General features: G+C 34.9%; 2 protein-coding genes and 1 long non-coding RNA gene across 4 annotated transcripts in view; 1 reads left to right on the plus strand and 2 right to left on the minus strand.

The window, feature by feature from the left end:
• LOC109579965 (probable fatty acid-binding protein) overlaps nt 1-21,546 on the minus strand; it is a 48,219-nt gene that overhangs the window by 679 nt on the left and 25,994 nt on the right. The window lies entirely within an intron of this gene.
• Nucleotides 46-21,546, minus strand: part of LOC105231460 (serine/threonine-protein kinase OSR1) — a 33,330-nt gene continuing 11,829 nt past the window's right edge. Inside the window, exons 1-2 of one of the 2 annotated variants that reach the window (XM_029553145.2) lie at nt 19,738-20,044; nt 46-6,723 (exon numbers count right to left, since the gene is read on the minus strand). In XM_029553145.2, coding sequence (XP_029409005.2) covers nt 4,580-6,723; nt 19,738-20,029 — 2,436 coding nt within the window. In that variant the 5' untranslated portion in view covers nt 20,030-20,044 and the 3' untranslated portion in view covers nt 46-4,579. Of the gene's footprint in view, nt 6,724-19,737; nt 20,045-21,546 lie in introns of those variants that run through there. The other variant, XM_049447807.1, reaches the window with a different exon arrangement.
• LOC105231453 (uncharacterized) lies at nt 12,582-13,557 on the plus strand. Its single transcript, XR_852789.4, has 3 exons — nt 12,582-13,031; nt 13,089-13,250; nt 13,316-13,557. It is a non-coding gene; the product is annotated as an uncharacterized LOC105231453 (long non-coding RNA).

Below are 21,546 nucleotides of genomic sequence, written 5' to 3' on the forward strand. Positions count from 1 at the left end.
AGTTTTGCAATTTGCATACGATAGAAATTTTTCTTGGAAAAAATTAAAAAAATATACAATTGTAATTAAAAATTGTATATTAGTTTTGAGGAGTACTAAAACTTAACTTAAAAAAGTTTTTGAAATTATTGTTCCTTTTTTAACATTTTGACTTAAATATAATGTTGTGCTCAAATATATAAAACAAAAGGTTTTTGTTTGCTTTTAGCTTGGGATTTATTAAAATTTAAATGTGATGTAATCTTATATAAAACTTCACTGGAACAGTTTCAAAAGCTTTCAAATTAATCGAATTAAAAAAAAAGTCATAATCTACCAAAAAGCGTACAGAGTTAGTAAAATTTTCGCTGAAGTCACTTTTAGTTTAGTTTTACTTGAAACAAACTAAATCTATAGTAATTGCATGCATTTGCTTAAAACTTTTACAAGTCTATGATTCTATGCTATAATAGTATTTTTTTCTTTTTTTAAGTGTAGCACTCAATTCTTCCCTAAGGCAAACTATCGTTATGTACGCAAATTATGTACACAAATACATAACGTGTGTATATACATATATATGTATGTATGTATGTATGTATAATTTGCAATTTTACCTTTCGCAATTCTAAGTTTTCGTCTAGAGAGCACTCTCTTCTATATAAAATTTCGATGTGAACTTTAAGCTAATTTGTGTGTGTATGTGTAGATATTATAAGTGTTGGAGTTTAAGGCCTAAATTAAGCAATCGAATAAAATGGAAGAATTCTAAGTACGTATTTGCGAGTTGGTGAAATACTGGTTGTTTGGATTTCCGAATTGTAACAGTAAACCTATGGTGTTTGTGATTAAAAAAATTAAAATTTTTTTAAAAAGTGCTAATTGCAAAAATATTTAATACTTCCAATTCCAAAAGAATCGCTTTATTTAATACGTTTATTTGAAAAGAAAAACGTTAACTTCGGTTTTATCGGAGCTATAATACACTTCACAACTAAAAACTTTCCATACAAGAACTTAATTTTGATCGTTTAGTTTGTATGACAGCTGTGCGCTATAGCCGTCCGCTATCAGCGATTTCTACAAATGAATAGCTTCTTTGGGAGTAAATGACTTGTGCAAAATTTCGGACGGACATGGATAATTCGACTGCTCAATTATTTTATACTTCATAGGGTTGCGGACGTTTCCTCCTGGATGTTACAAAGGTATAATTAGAAGGAGAAGATTTTGAGCCATTAGAATCTACCAAAGTGCTAGTAAACGAAATCGGTGCGGAACTGGATTTATTCGGCGGCTTTCGACAATTGACAAAGGAATATTTTCGATAACAACAAAAACAACATGCGCATGCACGATTATGTCAACATATATGTATGTAGGTCGATGCCTACATAATTAAGCGCCGTGACAATTTATTATGGCAAATATTATATTTAATGAAGTTTCCTGTATCTCTCTGGGGTTGTGATAGTAGTAATATACTTGATTCTGGCTAACGGCACAGTCAATGTCAATTAGAAAACCTTATCAATATACGAAAGAAAATAAAATTAAAAAATCTATATTTTCCATGTGAGGCCATACAAATACACTCAGGCGGAGAAAAATAAACGATTGTCTCGCCTAAAAAGTCCTTCAATAGGATGTTGTGCATTAAAAGACAAACAAACTACTATAACGGTATAGCCAATGCAAAGAAAACGATAGTACAAACCTGGTTCTGCTACAAAGCCCAACAGAAACGGATAAATTAAAATGCAATTTCGAAGAAATGAATAATGAAAAATTTTTTAAATCAAATATCATTTAATTTTTTTGAAGAAAAGGCAAATTTAAAAATTAAATTAAATTTATTTTTTTCCAAAAAGGGGAAGTATGGAAGGAAATAAAATTCCATTCCTTTTTTCTAAAAGAAAAGAAAAAATGTAAAAAATTAAGGTTTAAGGAAAGACAAAATTTGGAATATCAAATTTAGATTATTTTTCCAAAGGGAAAGAAAAATTTTTTGTAATCTAATTTAATTAATTTTTTTATTTTATTTTGTTTTTTAATTTAACTTAATTTTTTGTAAATGGATTTAGTTCATTTTAAATAAATTTTTTTAAAAAGCAAAGCAAAAAATTGAAAAATCAAATATAATTTAATTTTTTCTTAAAGGAAAAGAAAAATTAAAAATTTAAATTAAGTTAAATTAATTTTTTTCTTAAAGAAAAGAAAGTGTGTGAAAACAAAATTTCGTTACATTTTTTTTTAAAGGAAACAAAAAGTTTAAGAAATCAAATTTTATTTAATTTTTTCTAAATGGAAGGAAAAAAATTTAAAAATTAATTAAATTTTTTTTCTAAAATTTAAAATATGTATATAATTTAAATATTTTTTTTTTAATTGTAACCAATTTTCTTCTGAAGGGAAATTAATTTTTTTTTTCAAGAATTAATTTAGTTTTTTTAGGAAAAAATAATTTAACTTTTTTAAGGAAAAAGGAAGAAATTTATAAAAATTAATTTTTTTCTAAAAGTCAAGCAAGTGGCACATAAATGAAACGAAAAAACAAAATATGCATTTTTGTTTTAATTTTGCGTTTTTAATATGGTTTAAGAAAGGCATTTTATGCATGTATAATTTTTTTTTTTTGATTTTCCATTACTTGCGCTAAAAATATTTACAAACTATTGAACAATTTGGGGTTACAATACAGCAAATGAATGTTCGTGTGTGTGTGTGTTTGTTTGTTCTAAAGGAACAAGTATTCCTTTCATAGTTGATCTAAACTATTACAAATATGTTTTGTATTTGCGTTGCAACGAATTTATGTGTTTTTCCTTTTCATGTGCCTCAGCTGTACTTAAACAAGATTTAATTTTTTTTTATTTAATATATTTTAGCAGCAAATACTTTGTTTGTGTGTTGTATTGTTTCTATTGTGGTTTTGCAAAATTTTAATTTTTATTTTTTATTTTTGTATATTTTTTTTTAAATTTTTATTCTTTGCATATTTTGTTTTAAAACTTTATTCTTTGCGTATTTTATCTTAAATTTTTATTTTATTGTATTTTTCAAATTCTATTTCGTCAGCTGTATTATTTAACGTTTACACATCTAGCATTCAGACATACATGCAAGTAGTACATACATTAAACTTAATTATTGTTTCGAAAAGTATGAATATGATTTTTTATTCAAATTTTCATTATTCACTAAATTCTATTATAAACATTTTCTGGCTTCTAAGATGATTTCATTATAATTATTATAATTGTTTTTCTAAATACGAGTAAGTAATTTATGCATGTATGAAAAGTGGTGCGTGTACTTTGACAAAAAAATCTTTAGAAGACCTTGTCGCTACACTAGAGCTTCCTATATTTATTGTAATTGGGGGCTTAAATGATTTTTTTTAATAAATTTATATTTTTTATTTAAAATATATATATTCTTTTATTTAATATATGTATTTTATGCATAATTATTGTTTTTTTATTATTATTTTTATTCATAGTAGGCTGCCACAGCGTTAAATTGCATTTTCATGTCGTAAAACTGCAAATTTGCGCATTTTATTTAGTGTAGTCTGCTTTTAGGCGTCAACTTGCATCGTTCGCATATTCATTATAATACAACTCTCAAAGCAGAAGCATGTTTTCTGGACATTTATCAGTTGTTTTAGACATGTTTGCTTGCTATATTGTTTCTTGTAATAAAAAAAAATTAAATTAAAATGTTTGGTAAAGTATGTTGGCAACGCAGTGACAATTAAATTACATACATACATTGATTTCTAAACTAAGCGTATATAAATTAACAATATATGTAAGTATGTATGTAGCATTTTTATTAAAAATATCAGCATTTCAGCATATTTTAAAGGATTTTTCAACACGTGATACCAGTTAAGTTCATTTTTTAATAATTTTAGTTTTATTTTATTGTTTATTGCAGCATACAGAGACGAAATACAATTTAGGACATGCTAGGCTAGGCTTTACTCTAAAATAAACATCTAATTATAGTTATGCCATTTAGATACTACATGCTAGTATGTATTTTACTAGCTCCCTTTGGAGTTAGGCGGCTGCATAAAGGCGGCGCATTATGCTAATAATAAAAAAATACAATAAATAATTACAAATATCGAAAATATGTAATCGTAAGTACTTTCAGTTGTTTACACTATGCGTGCGTGTGTGTTTGTGTTTATGTGTGAGTGTATGTGTGTATGCGCGCGCTGCTTGGCACAAACTCGCGCTGTGCGCTTCGCTGCCAACAAAGCGCTCGACTACATTAAGAACTAAACAGTTGTATGCCCAAAATATGAATATTATTATTATTATTAAATTAATAAAATTTACAGTTACACCACTGCTTACGCTATGCGTTGGCCTTTGCTTTGTTTTTGGCTAATATTAAAGGAAAATATTACAATTTTAAAGTCTACATTTGAAGAGTTCGCAACCAAAATTGTTTACAAAAGTAAAAATTGTAAGCCCCAAACTGTGTCGTGCCAACTACGCATGCGCGGCTGGATGCTTGAATTCTGCCGCCCAACGCATCACACTCAAGCTGTTTCGGCTGAATCGGCCGGCGCGCTCAGCTCCTCCTAATCCGTTATCGATATTTGCGCGTACCCCACCAGCGAGCGGTCGTCGAGCACCTCGCCCGGCTGCACGCCCGAGTTCAATTGGAACGTTATGGTTTTCAGTGCGGCGCGTTGTTCGATCAGCTGTTGCAGATGCACGGCCATTGGTTGCGTGTCTAACGCGTCGACGAGTCCGGCGTCGACCAATTCCATGGCAATACCTTCGGCTGAGTCTTTGCCCACAGCAAATTCAAAGCGTATATCGTGCAGTTCGCGTCGTTGGTTGCGCATGCGCAACACCAGATTGACGGGCGGTGCCTCGCCAACATCCGTCACCGCTGAAGGCATTGGCATTTGCGCCACACCTGTCATGGCCTGTGCTATCGCCGCGTCTGTTGGTTGTTGTTGTTGTTGTTGAGCATTATTTGCTGCCGGCGCGGGTATGTTCACCGCTGGTGTCGCTACATTCGCCACAGCGAGCGCTTGTTGTGCCGGTTCGGTTGCGGTTGCTGTAGTCTCTGAATAGTCATCGTGATCGCTGTCCGACGATTCGGCGCGTTCGAGACGATTAATGGGTCGGTCGTCAGATTCGGAGTCGGACGAATGGTGCTTACCACCGTTGTCTTCCTCTTCGCTCGACCACACCCATTCGCCGGTAACGGTGCGATGCAAACGACCCGAGGCGCCAGGCTGTCGTTTCGCAGCCTTGTGTACGCGCGTCTCCATGGATGGACCGGAGGCGAGCAGTGTTTGCGTAAGATATTTGCGATCTTTGGCCTTTTTGAAGAAGGCATGCTTGAGCAGTTCACTGGCGGTGGGTCGTTTTGAGGGCTCTTTCTGTAGGCATTCCACAATCATTTTCCGGAATGTCTTGCCATAGGCTTTGTATTGGTCCTTCTCGTCCGCGCCAGTATCCAATGTGGGCGGATCATTTTGTAGCGTCAACATCAGCACCTTCATGGGTGGATACTTATGATAGGGCGCTGTGCCGGTCGCCATTTCGATGGCAGTGATGCCGAAGGACCAGATATCCGCCTTAAAGTCATAACCATGATCCTGCTCCATCACTTCGGGCGCCATCCAACACGGTGTGCCGACAAATGTGTGGCGCACCTTCTGGCGTGAGAGATCACGACCGGTCGCCAGCCAAGCGCTCACACCGAAATCGGCAATTTGTATGGTGCCATCGTCGCCGATCAATATATTACCCGCTTTGATGTCACGGTGTATCTGTCCGTTCGAGTGGAAATACTCCAGACCCTTGAGTACCTCCTTTAAAACAGTGGCAATGGTCGGTTCGTCGAAGACGCCATGTTTGCAATTCGCTGTGCGCATTCTATGCTTAATGATATCGAGCAAAGAGCCGCCCTCCAGAAGACGCAGCACCAGCCACAATTCCTCGCGCACCACAAACGATGTATAGTAGGTGACGACATTCTCGTGATTACACGACGACATCGCCTGTATCTCCTTGAGCAGTTCATCCATAGAAGTGTTCCACTTCTCCAGATTGATGCGCTTAATGGCGCATTTCTCGCCGCGTGGCAGGCAGAGCGCGGCATGTACGACCGCAGTTGCACCCACGCCGATCACATCGCGCAACTCGTAATCGTCCTTCGAGTTGGGCCAAGGCTGCTTCTCGGAGGTGGAGTGTGGCGCAGCGGCACCTGTGCTGTTCAAATTCGCGCTGGACGCCATTTTCGTCGACTTGCTTTGTATACTCTGTGTGGTTTTCGACGTGGATAAGGTAGCCGTGGTTGTGGCTTTGGCTGTCGACTGCGCGGGCAAGCGTTCAGCTGGTGTGGGGTACTTCCCGTCTAACTGTATGTGATGTGCAAGCTCTGCTACGCTTAGTGTTTGAATTACACCTTTGCCGTTTGGTGCTTTGGTTGTGTTGGGCTTATTGGTTGTTGGCTGTTGAATCACAACAGCAGTTGTTTCCTTCTGCGTTTTGATTGTGTAGATGTAATTGTTGTTGTTGTTGCTGCTGTTTATTGAATTGTAGTCTTCGTCACGAGTTCTGTAATAAGCTGGCGTATCGGCGCTTAGCTCGGGCTCAGCAGCGGTTTCACTTGGCAGAAATGTTCTGTTCGTCGTCGAAACAGTGCCTCTCGATGTCAGACAGAAGGTCAATGTTCCCTCTTGCTTATCGAAGAATGCAACTCCTGGAAGAGACGAGAATGGAAGAGAAAAAAGATGCCGCTATTGGTCTTTGTACTTTGATTGAAGTTTGTTTTCTATTATTATTATTTTTTTTTGGTTTTTGTACTACTATATGTGTATGTATGTATGTATGTACATATATAATACAAAAATACATAATTCAGTAAGCCAGCTTGTTTTGACTGCGATTTCGCTACGATTATATGGTCTATGCAAAACTACATATTTTACATACAAATATATAAAAAATTGTTTCAAATGTGAAAATATTTGCTTTGTAAATATTATGCAGAGTTGCACAAGTTCTTCAGATGAGTAATAATGTCGAGTGAAAGGATGCATGATGGATTCGATTTCTTATTGGTTTGTACTATCGTTTTCAAAGTGAACTACAAGTAGGTACCAGGAAATTTGCGCATATTTTAGAAAAATTATGTAATATTATAAAAATATAAATAAATATGCCTATTTCTTATTAAGGTGATTGCTGATGGCTTAGAATTATATGTTCGAAAAAGATAACAGAAACTTAGAAAAAAAATATTTGAGAGAAGGAACTCGAAAAAATATCCTTTGGTTAGCTTTAAGGAGTTATGATAGTGTAGAATTAAAAAAAATCAAACGAGTTTTTTGGCTTTAAGCAAAGTTTAGGCTCCCAAAAACGTTATTCCAACGATAAAATGTTGAAACAAGATTTTCTCCTGAAACCTTTTTACTAGTCCTCATTTCTACAAAAATATGTATGTCTTTTACCAGCAAAATCTTATGTAGCTACAGATCCCATTTTGTATTTTGATAGCTCGACTTCCGAGAGTTAACTTCGCTTGTTAGGGCTCCCTTGAAAATTTCGGAAGATTGGTCAGTTAGTCGCTATTTTATATATTATATTATTGTATACTATTAACTGTCTGTTTAACAAAGCCTGAAAGAGAAATAATATGCTTTTTCTTTACTCCCAGAAGGAATTGTCATAGTTAGGCCTTTGATGGCTTTAGACTGGTAGAGATCCATAATGGTAATAAATTCAACAAAAATTAGACACAGACAATTTTTGTTGAATTTCATTTTTAATATGCTTCATTTCATTTCAATTTCAATTCAATTTTCATTTTTAATATGTTTCACAATCGAATTTGTATTTCAGGCGAAAGATTGTTTGAAATGATTCTTGAACTTTTGTGGTGGAGAGTTTTGTTTTGTAGCTAACAATCTCGTGAAACTGTTTTTTAAGCAGTTAGGTCATCATATATTTCAGAGATTTTTTTTAAATGATTCCTTGGGGCCTAAAAAATAGTTCTGCCAGCCAACATTTGGGGAAAAAATATAACTCGTAGTTTTGACAAATTTAAAAATTTTTTAAATCAAAAAAAATATTAAAATTCTAAATATAAATTAATTCAGTAAATTCTGAGAAAAAAAATCTAAGCATAAGAGCATTTTGCGCCAGTATGGATCATACCAGAAGATTTTAAACACTTAAAGCAACTGTTCTAATCAGCCTTACTGATCAATACTGTTTTCTTATAACAATACCGAAACATAAGGGTATTCCTAAAACAATTACAACAGCAGTAAGTTACAATATTTATTATTAAAAATTCATTGAATTCATAGATAATGCATTTCTAAAAGCGAGCTCTCAGCAGGCCAAACTTTATACTAGGAAATACTATATGTCCCCTTAAAACTTGTAGGATCCATTCGTGGTTCTTTATGATTTGGAGTATACAGAAGTTTGAGAGCAACTTGGAACATATTTTGACAAGTTAAACACGTTAAATGTTACTATACTATATGTTGATGAGAATTGCTAAAAGAAATCTCAAAATCCTTATAATTTGCAATTGATCAGTGGATAAGCATTCAGGAAACACATTGATGAATTCATAAATAAATCTTTATTTTACAAAAATTTGAGAAAAATATAACTAAACTATTGATCCCAAGAGTTACAAAATTAATTTTGGTGCGAATTTTGTACTGACTGATAAATTTATTGAAAACATCTATAGAAATCAATACTAAATTTTAAAACTGGAAAAGTAAATTATCATATGGAAAAGTGATAAATTGAAACTAATGTTAGATTATGGAAACGTAATAAATTTAAATTAAGTTGTCAACATAAATTTTGTAATTCCTAAAACTTAATCCTAACCAGATGACGCAACTTGTAATGTTATTGCGGCACCAATTTTCCTATGACGAAACGACAATGCACAATATAGCTTAACATATAAGAAGCCATATTTACATACATATCTACATATGCATGTAAGTCAATAGAAATCAATCAATCTTTGTTGATAATCTAATGAAACTAAAAATAGACCGAACTAATAGAGAACTGTCAAAATGATTGAATGCTACGGAGAACAAGTGTGAACGCACTTAATCAAGGTACGGTGCAACTTGCAAATAAAAATAGACAGACAGTAAGCATTTACTGGAAAAATACATACTTGAAAACCACCGTCACTATATATTTTTTGAATAAATGTACTGTGCTATGCATAAAAATAATATTTACACACTTTCTGTCCTATTAAATTTGAGAAGGTTAGAAATAGAGTTCAAGAGAATATTTCCAAGAATTGTATTCATAAAATTATACAAGTATGTATATCTATTTAGGTTTAGTTTATACATATGTATATGCAACTCACTGCAGAAGATGGTAGAAGTTTTAACGGTAACACTAATACAATGATAATGCTAATGACATAAACTCGTTCTATTAACGTTTCTCAGAAAGTTGTTCATATCACAGAACATTTAAATAGTTAACATTTAATGACGAGAAAGTATCATTTCAAGACTAGACTTCAAGACTTAGTGTCATCTTGAGAGCAGCGTTAAGTGGTGAACTGGTTAATCCAGTTAATGATTGCTTTAGATAATGTTCCTTAATCGAGTTCACACTTATGTATATCAGAAATATAATTTATTTAAATTGGCGAAAGGTTGTATATATGAAAAAAAAATAAACAAAAATAAACTTAATGAAAATAAAATAAATTAAATCCAAAAAACATTAATAAAAAAAATAATAAAAATTAAATGAAAATAAAATAAAAACAAAAAAAAATTAAATTAAAAAAATAAAAAAAAATTTAAAAAATAAAAGAAAAAAATTTTAAAAATTAAATTAAAAAAATAAGAAAAAAATTTAAAAAATAAAATAAATAAAATCAAAACTATAATACTCTATAGCAACTGGTTGCAAGAGCATAAAATTAAAAAAACATAAAATAAATATTAAAATAAAAAATAAAAATAAATTAAAAAACCTTAAACAAAAAATAAAAAATTAAAAAATAATAATAAATATTTCAAACGAATATTACTTTCCAATTTCTAAGTAAAAACATTTATCGTTAAATGAGTAATATTTAGGTTATTCACCCAATAGCTTAAGTGCATTACCATACATAAATTCATGTTTCTTGTAATCTACATAAAATCTAAAAATACTACAGCTTGAAAAAATTACAAAGCAGAGTTCGAAAGCTATACATACATATAAACTGTAATTTACATAAATCTACTTGTTTCTATGCTACGGATTTACTCCATTCAAACAGTTTAGAGATAAGATAATTTTGTTGGTAAACATAATTCTAGTTGTTTGTACGAGAAAAATTATAAATACAGGGTGTATTAAATGCAAAACGTAGTTATTTTTTGCTTTGAATTAGAACTCATTCAAAAATAACCCTGTTCGAGTCACCACCTCTTTGCTTGGCTTGTTTGAGCAAGCTTGTTTTTAGCAAGAATTGAACTAATGTGAACTAAGTTAACCAACCAGTTGATTTGAATACAAGAGATTATGTTGAGAAGCAGCTTTAAAAAGAAAACAAATATTGTAAGTCCTTTTAAATGCAAATTTTCCCGAGAAAAATTTGCCTTGAAATGTTGCCACTAGGTTTTTCTTTCAAGATAATCGTTTACTAATTCGACATACATGTGTATCTGATGGATAAAAGTACTAATACCGAAAAAATCTCCAAATTATAAATATACTTCTTAAGTCAACTGCGATTTTTATTCCAATCTTCCCGCACAGACTCACTGCCTGCAATTTTCTAGAAAATCTATATTTTGACAGCTTCTTGATATCTGGAATTATTTTGTTCTATTCACTACTCCAAAACTCCGAAGTAATTTACAACTTGACTGAGAAGTGAATAGCTGCTCTGGGTCCCCTACCATAAGCTCGCATTGTTCAGATTCCTGTAGCCTCAATCAACTCAAGCACTTTCATACATTTCATAATTATAGATTTTAATAATGCCTTAGATGTTTTGAAAAATTATTGCTGGACAGTGTCGTCGTGACAAGCCTTAACACATCCACACATTTATATATTATTAACCAAAAATAAATGATGTTGAGTCTTCAAAATAAATAAATTGACTATTTTCATTCATTTTCATTGACAGCTCTTTTGACATTTCACATATGACAATCTACAAAAACAGTGTTGCATTGTAACCTATAACGGAAAGTAATCATCGGCCGCTTTATAGCATATTATAGACTCATTAAAAAAAAAAGCTTCAAGATATGAGGAAAGCGCACCCTGTATTAGGGAAAAAAAATACCTCGGTCGAAATAGAACCCACTTGTTTTAAAATACCCAGAATTTTGTAAGAACACCTGCCTGCCCAACCACTATTGTCCGTTATCTTGCCCCAAAGCGGAAGTTAAATGAGGGCAATGTAAGAAAGTCGATAAAATTAATTAAATATAAATATGATAAGGAATACAAGAAAAGAGCAGGCATGTACAATGTAACTGCTGCGCTTTGTTATACCCTAAAGAGGGTTTATTTTATTTTCTACGAATTTTGTAACACACAGAAGGAAACGTTGGAGGCCCTAAAAAGTACATACATATGTATGTATACCATATAAATGAAAAGAATGACGAGCTGAGCAGATTTTACCATGTCTGTCTGTCTGTCTGTCGGCATATATGGTACATGAACTAATCCCTCAGTTTCTGAACGATCTGAAATTTTATAATTTTAATGTTTCGCCAAAAAGCTGCTTATATAGACGGTACCGATCATGACTGACCATTGTAGCATATAGCTGCCATGCAAACTGACTTGTGAAAATTCAGTTCTTGTGTGAAAACCTTTTTTATTTGGCACGACATCTTCACAAAATTTGGCTTACAATCTACAATGTTTACCAATTGTTCAGATCGGACCCCTATATTACTACCATACAATCTGAGCGAACAAAATTAAGATACAGATTTTCCTATATCATTTAATGCTATAAGAAATCCATGAGTGAAGGGTATTACAGCTTCGGTCGCAGTCGAAGTTAACCTTTGTTCCAGTTTGTTACAACTTCTGTTCGCCGCAAACGCGCCTACGAAATGCAAATACACTCGCACGTGTCGCAATGATAGTCACTAGGAAAGTCACGGAATAAATATCATTTGACAAGCCACTAAAATGCACGGCTCTTGATATGTGCATAGGCATAAACAAATAAAGCGAATAGTTAGCGACAGTTGAGAAATGGACTTAGTTACTTAGTACATATGTAAGCTATGTGATCGATAAATTTTATGGCCACTAATCGCGCTTGTCGGCAACTTAATGTGAACCAGAACAAGATTGTAGAGAGAGTGAGACACAGTGCACATGTGTGGAAAAGTACGACAGAAAGTCAAATGCAATTAATATGAAATACAATGCCAACAACAAATAGCGAGCGTTGAATGACACAAACAAAACCAATAACTGCAGTGCGAGTGAAGAGGAGCCAAAGCAGAAGCAGAAAAAGCGGTGTACTTCCTAATGACATTGTCACCACCAGAGGGCGGGTGTTGGTAAGAGGAAATTGTTATTTATTTTCGTACATATTTTCATGACCGAACAGCGTACACTGCAGTTATTGTTTGCCATTCTTACACGTTCCAACTGCCAGCTTTCCCAAGCCTCCCAATGTGTGAGTGGCTATGTGCTTATATGACTGTGTGTGCGTGTTTTTCTATTTAGTCGGTTGCGCGGCACACATTTTTAATCACTGTCGTCATTGCGATTGTGTAATAAAAAAAAAAATACGAGAATATGAAACAAAACTTGTAACTGAAATATTGTTGGTTATGTAGATGTGTGTGTAAGTATGTATGTTAAGTGCACAAACGCCATGCAAGTGAACTGTACACAAACAGCGCATATTGGGAAACTGGGTGACTACTTAAACGCGCATACTGCCGCACTGACGCACCGACGTCGCAATCAGTTTGATATGCTATTTTTAGACTCTCAACAGAATTAAGGTTGCAGGTAATTGATTTCATCATTAACAACAACAAGAATAACAAACAACTGTGACAATTTCAGTGACAAAACAAAAGGAAAAACCAACACGCCTATTGACTATGTGGCGTAGTGGTGCTGCAATTAACGGCGCTGTTGAAATTTGTTGTTGTTGCTGAATGCATGAGTATGAATGAAACGGTTAGGCGATGGAAAAAGTAGCTATGAAAGCAATAACAACTTATAGTAAGTGTGTTTAAAAATTAAATTAAAGTTGAATTTCAATTAATTTCGTTCTACTTTTTCCTCAGATCTATGTGCTGATAAGGGGATTCACTGGCGTTATCGCTGCTGTTTGCACACTTTATTCATACCGCTTCCCAGAAATTTCACAAACATGTGAAAAAATTAATAATACAATTACAACAACAAAAATGGTAATCAAAACAACAAAAACAAAACAAAAATAATAATAAACAAAATTAAAAATAAAATTGTGAATATTATAAAGATATAAAAAATAGATAAAAAATAAAAAAAAGATTAAAAAATTACATTAAATTTTTTTTTTTAAATATATGCACACATAAATTTGTATATTATATGTATATGTATGTACACATGTACTTAAGCACGTTACTAACATAATTCACACCTAGTCTGATTTTGTCCAAATATTTACATATTTGAGTGCTTTTTGCCTTGAACAATTATTGTTTGCGCCAAAAGCAAATAAGTCGAAACTACTACGTGTTAAGTTTTGGTTGTAATTAATTATTTTTTTTTGTATACAATTGCGTTGCCATTTGACGGCGAGTAATTAATAGCACAATACAGAATAACTGGTAATAGCGACTAGTTTCAGTGGAAAATTTATTTAAAAAACGTTTAAGTAGAGTTTTTTTATCTAAGATAATATTTTAGCAGATTGTGCTAAATATAGTTGAACAACATATTTAGGTAGTTATGTACAGCTGTTTGTTGTTACAAACAAAAATTGTTAGCTTAGACTGCGTTCACACGAGGACACGGTTGTTGCTCATTATCGACAGATTTTCTTTTTTCCTTTTTTTTCTTCCCGCTCATTGTGTTCACACGACTATAGAAGTCGGACAACTTGAGTCGGAAAATTTTCTGTCATCCTTTTCATGCCACATTCTCACGTTCTTGTACACGGTGCGCAAAAACAATTTTGTTTAGCTATTTTTTAGGCTTATTCACCCTTTACATATTTAAGAGACTCACAATATATGAAACCCTTAGTTATGTCTAAAAAAAATAGGTTATAAAATTCAAATTTCTAAACGTATCATAAATATACATTTGAAACCGAGCGCAATTGGAACCATGACAAGAATTTCAAAATGAAAAGGAATGCTGAAAAGCGTAGCAGCGTACTGTTACGAAGAAAAACTCGTGCTCGTGACACAAAGCCAGTCACTCGAACACGAGCGAAACAGCACCTTCGTCTTTCCTCGTCACCTTCACACCTACCAAAAATTCATTTAAATGACGAAAATATACCGGTCTCACTTTACGAACGTGCCTGCTGGAAAAAAATGTTTATAACTCCGTTAACTACGAAGTGTCAATTTTTTCAACAAAAAAAAAACACTCTTTTTGGGTGTCGTCAGTGAGTCAAAAATCAGAATTTTAACTGTTCCTTCGATTATTCATATATTGGCTCTGTTCATAGGTCTTCCTAAAGATTGGCTATGTGATTAACGGATTCCAAATTTTTTTAAAATAATTCACTAATTGTTATAGTACATTAAATTTTATAAATGTACTCGTACATATTTTTATTATTTTATTAAAATGGCTCTTCAAAGAAAAGGAATCACAAAAAATAACGAAGTAAAATATAAATATGCATTAGTTTTTAACAAAACGATTGTCTTTTAAAACATTGAAGGATCACTGACAGGCCTCTTCTATCTTAAACACAGCTTGACTCCATAAGACGAACTTGAGGTATGACTGAGACTCCAAGAAGATCCGTTTATAAACGAGGAAAATTTCTGCATTTGAGATGAAGAGCAACCTGTAGTGATTCAAGAGCTGCCATTTCAACCAGAAAAAACCACGGTTCGGTGTGGTTTATGAGCCGGTGGAGTCATCGGTCCATATTTTTTCAAAAATGATGCCGGTCAGAACGTAACCGGAATTGGCGACTGTTATCGCGCCATGTAACCGACTATTTGATGACAGAAATTTAAGCTCGTGATCTCGTCGACATTTAGTTTCAATAAGACGGCACCAATTCCCACACATTGCATCAATCAATGGATTTATTGAGAGAACACTTCGGTGAGCAGTTAATTTCACGTTTTGGACCGGTCGATTGGCTACCAAGATTGTGTGATGATTCCTAAGAAGATATGTAAAGTCTAAAGTCTATGCGGACGATCCCCTTTCGATGCAGACCTTGGAGCAAAACATCACGTGTGTCATTCGCCAGTTACCAGTCGAAATGCTCGAACGAGTAATCGAAAATTGGACTCAAGGGATGGACCATCTGAGACGGTGCAGCGGCCAACATTTGAAAGAGATAATCTTCAAAAAATAAATGCCAAAGAATGTTCTTTCGAATGATAATAAACATTCCTATTAAATTTGAAGTTTTTGTGTTTTTTCTTTAAAAAGTAGGGAGCCTCGAAATAGACATAATTTTAGTTGGTTTTCGTAACAACGCACGTAGAGGGCGAATTGAGCTTGATATTAATTCCGATGCCGACTACTAGAAAGTTGGAATGATTTGATACGGACTAGAAAAACCAGTCTCTAAGGATGAAATTGACTGAGTAAATACTAGCAAGACCGTCATTTAAGTTATAACAAGACCCCAGCGCATTCCCGTTGGTCTTATGGAATTAATAATTGATTACGAGCAATATTTACAAGAAATTTCCAATGACTTTCAGAGATAACCACAACATATCAAACAAATTATAATAACATCTATCAGAAGCAATCGTCAATTGCGCAAGCTTTAAAGATAAAACAATTATTTCACAAAAGCATGAAAAGGAAACAATTGCGTTCTATAAGATTACCAGCCAAACATGATTTTTACGTCAGCAATGCGAAACTAATTCGGTTGCCATAATTTTTGCATGAAACGCCGTTAAAAGAAGGAAAGACAAAGGCGCGCGTGCAAAAAATTATTTGTTTTGCCACAAAACAAAAATAAAACAAATATTTTTTTAACTCAAAAGTCATGCCAAACTAATTATGTAATTCGAAACGGCTAAACGCTGAATTTCGCTTGGAGACAAACCCAAACGTGTTTAACAGGTGGGTAAACGAAGCTTTCAAAATATATAAATTTTTTTTTGCTGAAACGCCAGCGCCAACAGGTCTCGGGCGCGGCGGAAGCGTTGTCTTAAATATTGCCCATATTGATGAATTTGGCAAAGCGGTTGGCTGAGCAATGGGGCGCTGCGGCTGTTGGGGCGTGTAGCCAGCAAAGCATAAGAGCAAAGTGGGCGCGAGGCAAAAAAGTAAAGCGAGTGCAAGTGCAAAGAGTTGCGATGCCAGATTTACCCCTCTTTTTTTGTTTTAAGTCACGCGCTACCCACAAATGATAAATCACAGTACGAAAAGTGAAATAAAAGAAGAAAATACAGTTCATTTCTTTTATTATTTTTTTTTTATTTGTGTTGTGCATATTTATAGCACGCGTAAATAGAATAAACAACGCCAAAAATAAACGAGTGCAAAGATAAAACAAGGCATTGCTAATCAAAAATTGTAACGCCAGCAAAGCAAATTCATTATATTTTTCTGCCTTCCTGTGCGTAACTAAAATGGAAGCCAAAGGCACGCAAATGCGCCGACAACATGAGGAAAATACGATTTCCTGTTGCATACAGACGCGTATGGAGTTAACGAACTGCGTGTACCGAAACTGGCGCGGCGCGCAGCTTTCACTGCAATACGTGCATATCAAGCGATGGTCAGCTGATCTCCAGATCGCATAACAAAATCAAGTTCAACTAGTAATAAATGTAGGCGATTGGTTTTAAGCCGCTTTTGAGCCACCTTAAAAAGGCGCTTACGCACGGAAAATGAAGTAATTAGAAAAAAAGGAAATAATAATATCTAAGCGTGATTAAACGTGCGCATACGCGTGTAGAGCGAATGTAAGCGCGTTTGATTGCCGGTCGATCACACGGTGCTCACATTTTCATCAGATGACAACAGAGCGCCGCTGGGCGGTCACAAGTGTACAAAATCAATTCTCAACGAGTAAATGTCAATGACAAGGCAAATACAACTAGCAGGCAACAACAAAGCAAAATAAATATTGTAAAACGCAAAGAAAACCGTTAAAATCGCAGTCACTTCGAGCTGGCATGTAAGTATGTGTAGCAAAACAAAACCAAAAATAACTTCGAAAATTGAAAAAAAAAAATATTTACAATTCAAAAAGTAGTCCAGCGCATTTTTCGCCAAGCGCATTGCTTGCCGTAGACACAAAATTATCCAAGCGCTACGCTTCCTCAAGGCGTGTGGTTAGAGTTTCCGTTTTGTATGCACTTTTTTGACACTTCACCCAAAAGCGTTTTCGAAAAAATTGTTGCTTTCAGTATAAATAATTGTTTTTTTTTTTTGTTTTTTGAAGTTCTACACAATTAAAATCGCGCACGTTCTATGCGACAACGCTGACACTACAAGTATTTGAAACGTACGTACGAAAAATTAGGTAGACTGTGAAAGACTTGCGAAACGCGCGCGCAACTTACTGACGCGTCTTTGCGTTGCGTGCGTGGATACACCACAGAAAAGCGTTAATTCACTTTAAATGTCGCCGAACAACTGAGCCAAAGACCGCACAAATAAATATGAAACTTATGTGACTCGCCTCAGCGCTGCCGTTGCCGCCGCCTTGCCGTCGTTGTTGTAGTTTTCGTTTTGCTTTTAATGTGCTATTTTTATGTCTGTTTGTTTGGGTTTTTTTCGCCGTCGCCGTCGCCGTGAAAGTACCTAACCGCTTGGGTGCCTGTTCGGCCAAGTCAAGTGTTGGCGCGGCGGTGCGGCGACGTGAGCGGCAATCGCTTGCGCACGTAACTCACAAGCGGTTGTGAGCGCGTATACCGCGCGTATATGTGATTAGCATGTGAGCGACGAAGAGCAAACAAGCTGAAGCGGCGATAGGCATGTGTATCTCTGCGGCGGTAGGCTAAAGGGAGCGTGGTGTGTGGCGGCGAGCGGCGCAAATAAACAAAAGTTGGAATAGTCAACGGCTATAGCAACAGCGCGCGGTCTTGGGGAATGGCGGCGCGCTAGGGAGGTGGCGCGGTGGTGGCGCTGTGAAATGCCACATATTCGGTGCTAGCGCCTAAAGTTGTAACGTCAGCTATGGCGCCGCACAGTGTGCTGAAAACGTGGCGTTAGCATGAAAAACCATTGAGTATGTCTCATAGTTGATGTAGATGTTGGTAAAATAGATAAGGGGTGTCTTGAATAAGAGCGCGTTTATGCAGCTGGTGTGAGCATACACGATGGCACAATACGCCCATATGGTGACACGCATTAAAACAGTCATATCGCACATTTTGACGAAACGTTTTCTTTAACGGGTTTGGCCTTAAAAAAGACGTAATTTTATAAAAAATTTTTCGAAGTAAAAAAAAAAAAAAAATCGAATTTCTGCTGCCAGTCTTTATCGCCATTTCGGTACGAAATCGCGGCTTTTTAAGGTTGGTCTACTTTGGAATCAGTAGAAATTATCCACAACGAAGACCCATAAAACACTTATGTGCTACAGAAAAGTATTCATCAGCTTAAGAACCGTTTCATTGATATTACTCACCTAATTTTTAAATGTAAGATGAGCAAACATGATCTTAAACCAACTCACTGTGCGCTCAAGTCTAATTACAAGTATTTAGCTCGATTATCAAAAAGCTACTCCGTAATAAGGTTTGTTTGGTTCATAGCGGAATCACTGGAAACTGTCAGGTGAACGAGCTGAAGAAAAAGCCAACTCACTCCAATATTAACAGGTTGTGAACGAGTTTAAGTACCGTGGTTCTCTTGCGGTCTAGCGCTAGACAACTTGAACGATCTTTCTGCCTCAGTGTGGAGCGCAAGAGGTCCATTGAATTACTTCCTCTTAGCAATTATAACGATTCTAATCGGTATGGGTTGAGGCCTAATATTTAGATGGACATCAGTTTTCTCAATTCGCTAGAGAAAGGCGAGATGGAAATACGACGCTTTTTCCTGGATCGCCCAGCATTCTCGACAATGAGGATCAAAGATCTCGGATGACATACCTTCAGCGAACCGGGAAAATTGAGTGGAATCGTTAGTAGCTTCATGTAATTTGTTAAAGCTCAAAACGCTTCGACGATTTATGAGGGAAACCAAACCCAAGCTAAACATTTGAGGCTTTTGGTCAACTATCTAGAAAATAATTTATTGATAACCTTGTCTTATAGATTTCGAAATTTTTCAAGCTTTGCCCTTCTAATTATCACAATAACGTACATATGTACATTCGAGACCGACAGGATTAACTAAAATTCGAACCAGTAATGACATGCCCTGAAACGCTTTCGATTTGGTAATGATAATGCAAATTCCTTATTAATTACTTTACAAGACTACACTGTTCTTCGCTAGGCGCTTAGCGCAGCGCGTCACAATTCAAATACACGGGCAGCCGAACGAAAAGCACACGAGCGCAGCGCCGAGTGGACCCACAAACCAAACACATACTTACGTATGTACTTCGATAAGACCGAATGAACTGCAATGCGAAACGCTCGACTAGATGAATGAACTGGCCAACCGTTTTGTGCGGACGGACTTTTATTGTAATCATGTGCGGACTCCGCGCCTGATACAAATAAATGCAAAAAACTCCGCAGCGATATGAACAGATTTGCTTTGTTTTTATTAATTCTTGCACCGAAAGTACGTAAGCATGACGCGCGTACACTCCAGTAGCGCTGAGGGTGGGCGTGGTGAGCAGAGGGGTGCAGCACCTGTTGGGTTGGTGCCCAGTGTGTCATACCTCACTAGCCCTTTTGCCGCAAGTTATGTTGTTATTGTTGTATTAATTGTTTGTTGTTTGTAGATATTTATGTGGTTGGGTTGCTTGGATATCCATACATATTTACGCGCCGTTATTATAGCAGTAAAAAGCGGTTTATTGGGAGCTTTAGCAATGTTTCTCTAAACGGTGGGTGGCGCGGCCGAAACAAAAATTAAATGGTTATGCAAATTTAATACAATACATACATACATACATACATATGTATATAGTATAAACTCGTATGAGAATATTTAATGCCTTGCCCAAGAATAGGCAAGACACAACCACAAAAACAGAAAGAAATAGAATTTCTAGCAAATAAAAACGCTTAATCATCACTCATCGCTAGGGAATGCCGTTTGATAAAGCATTTGTTTTTGTTTTATTGTGAATTTTGAAGGTTAGAAGTAATCAGTGAATTAAAATTGCCAATCAAGATTAAGCAAGTGAGAGAATATATGTATTAAGCAGTCAATGTGTTGGCGTTGTTGTCTAAAAATTTCTAATCTTGGTAATGTTTTTTGACGGCATAAGCAGCGTAGAAAGCTAAAATTTATGGCGCATACCGAGCACTTGACATTGGATTAGTGACTGCACTTAGTTCTAACGTTTGAATTTGGCATTAAAATTTGAAAATGATTTATACAATGACACATGAACTTTACTTGTGTCCATCAAAGTAGATTACTTAACTGGCAGCATTAAGTATTTTTGGCCAATTTGCCAGTGAAGTCATACTCCATAATGAGTAAGCGCAAAAGAAACGAAAAAACGAATTTATACATAAAATATAGCAATTTAAGGTGTGGAAAGCAATCAAAAATTGTTTAGGAAACAAAAAAATATAAAAATCAAAATTAGATGACGTAATTTAATTTTTAATGGAAAATTTCCTCAGCTTTTGGCTACTAACTTCATTGGATTACAACTGTCAAACAAATCAAAACGAAATATGAATGCTAATAATTTATTGAATTAAATAATAAATTAAAAAGAAAGTGAAAACACTTTCAAAGCAGTTCAGAGACACGAACGATAGCGGTTTGCAAAATTGGAGTGACGATATTGCAGCAAGCGTATTGGATCTAAATATTTTGAAATCTCCAATCAATAAGGATAACAGACGTTCCCTGTTGGATTTTATGCTGACGGCTCATTTACATTTGTCATCAATCACTCCTATTATAGTGTTCCCACCCTAAAATAAAATTTTTTTCAGAAAATACATCGTTCATTTCAGTAGCTGCTTTCGATTCGGCAATTCTCGGCTCCCTATTTTTGCGCACTACTCTCATTAAATTGTTATAAAGTGTTAACTGTTTTCTTCAATGTTACCAAGTCTTCTTTTCCATATTTTGGGCCAGTTATACCATTACGAATGAGTCAAATGCCAAATTACGTTCAAAAATGGAAATATGTATGAATATTATTTATACTCTGGACGCTTTAAATTTGCCACGAAGTTTGTAACGCATAGAATGAAACATCGGAGAT

This window comes from Bactrocera dorsalis, chromosome 2 (genome assembly GCF_023373825.1).
Source record: "Bactrocera dorsalis isolate Fly_Bdor chromosome 2, ASM2337382v1, whole genome shotgun sequence".
Taxonomy (NCBI): Eukaryota; Metazoa; Arthropoda; class Insecta; order Diptera; family Tephritidae; genus Bactrocera; species Bactrocera dorsalis.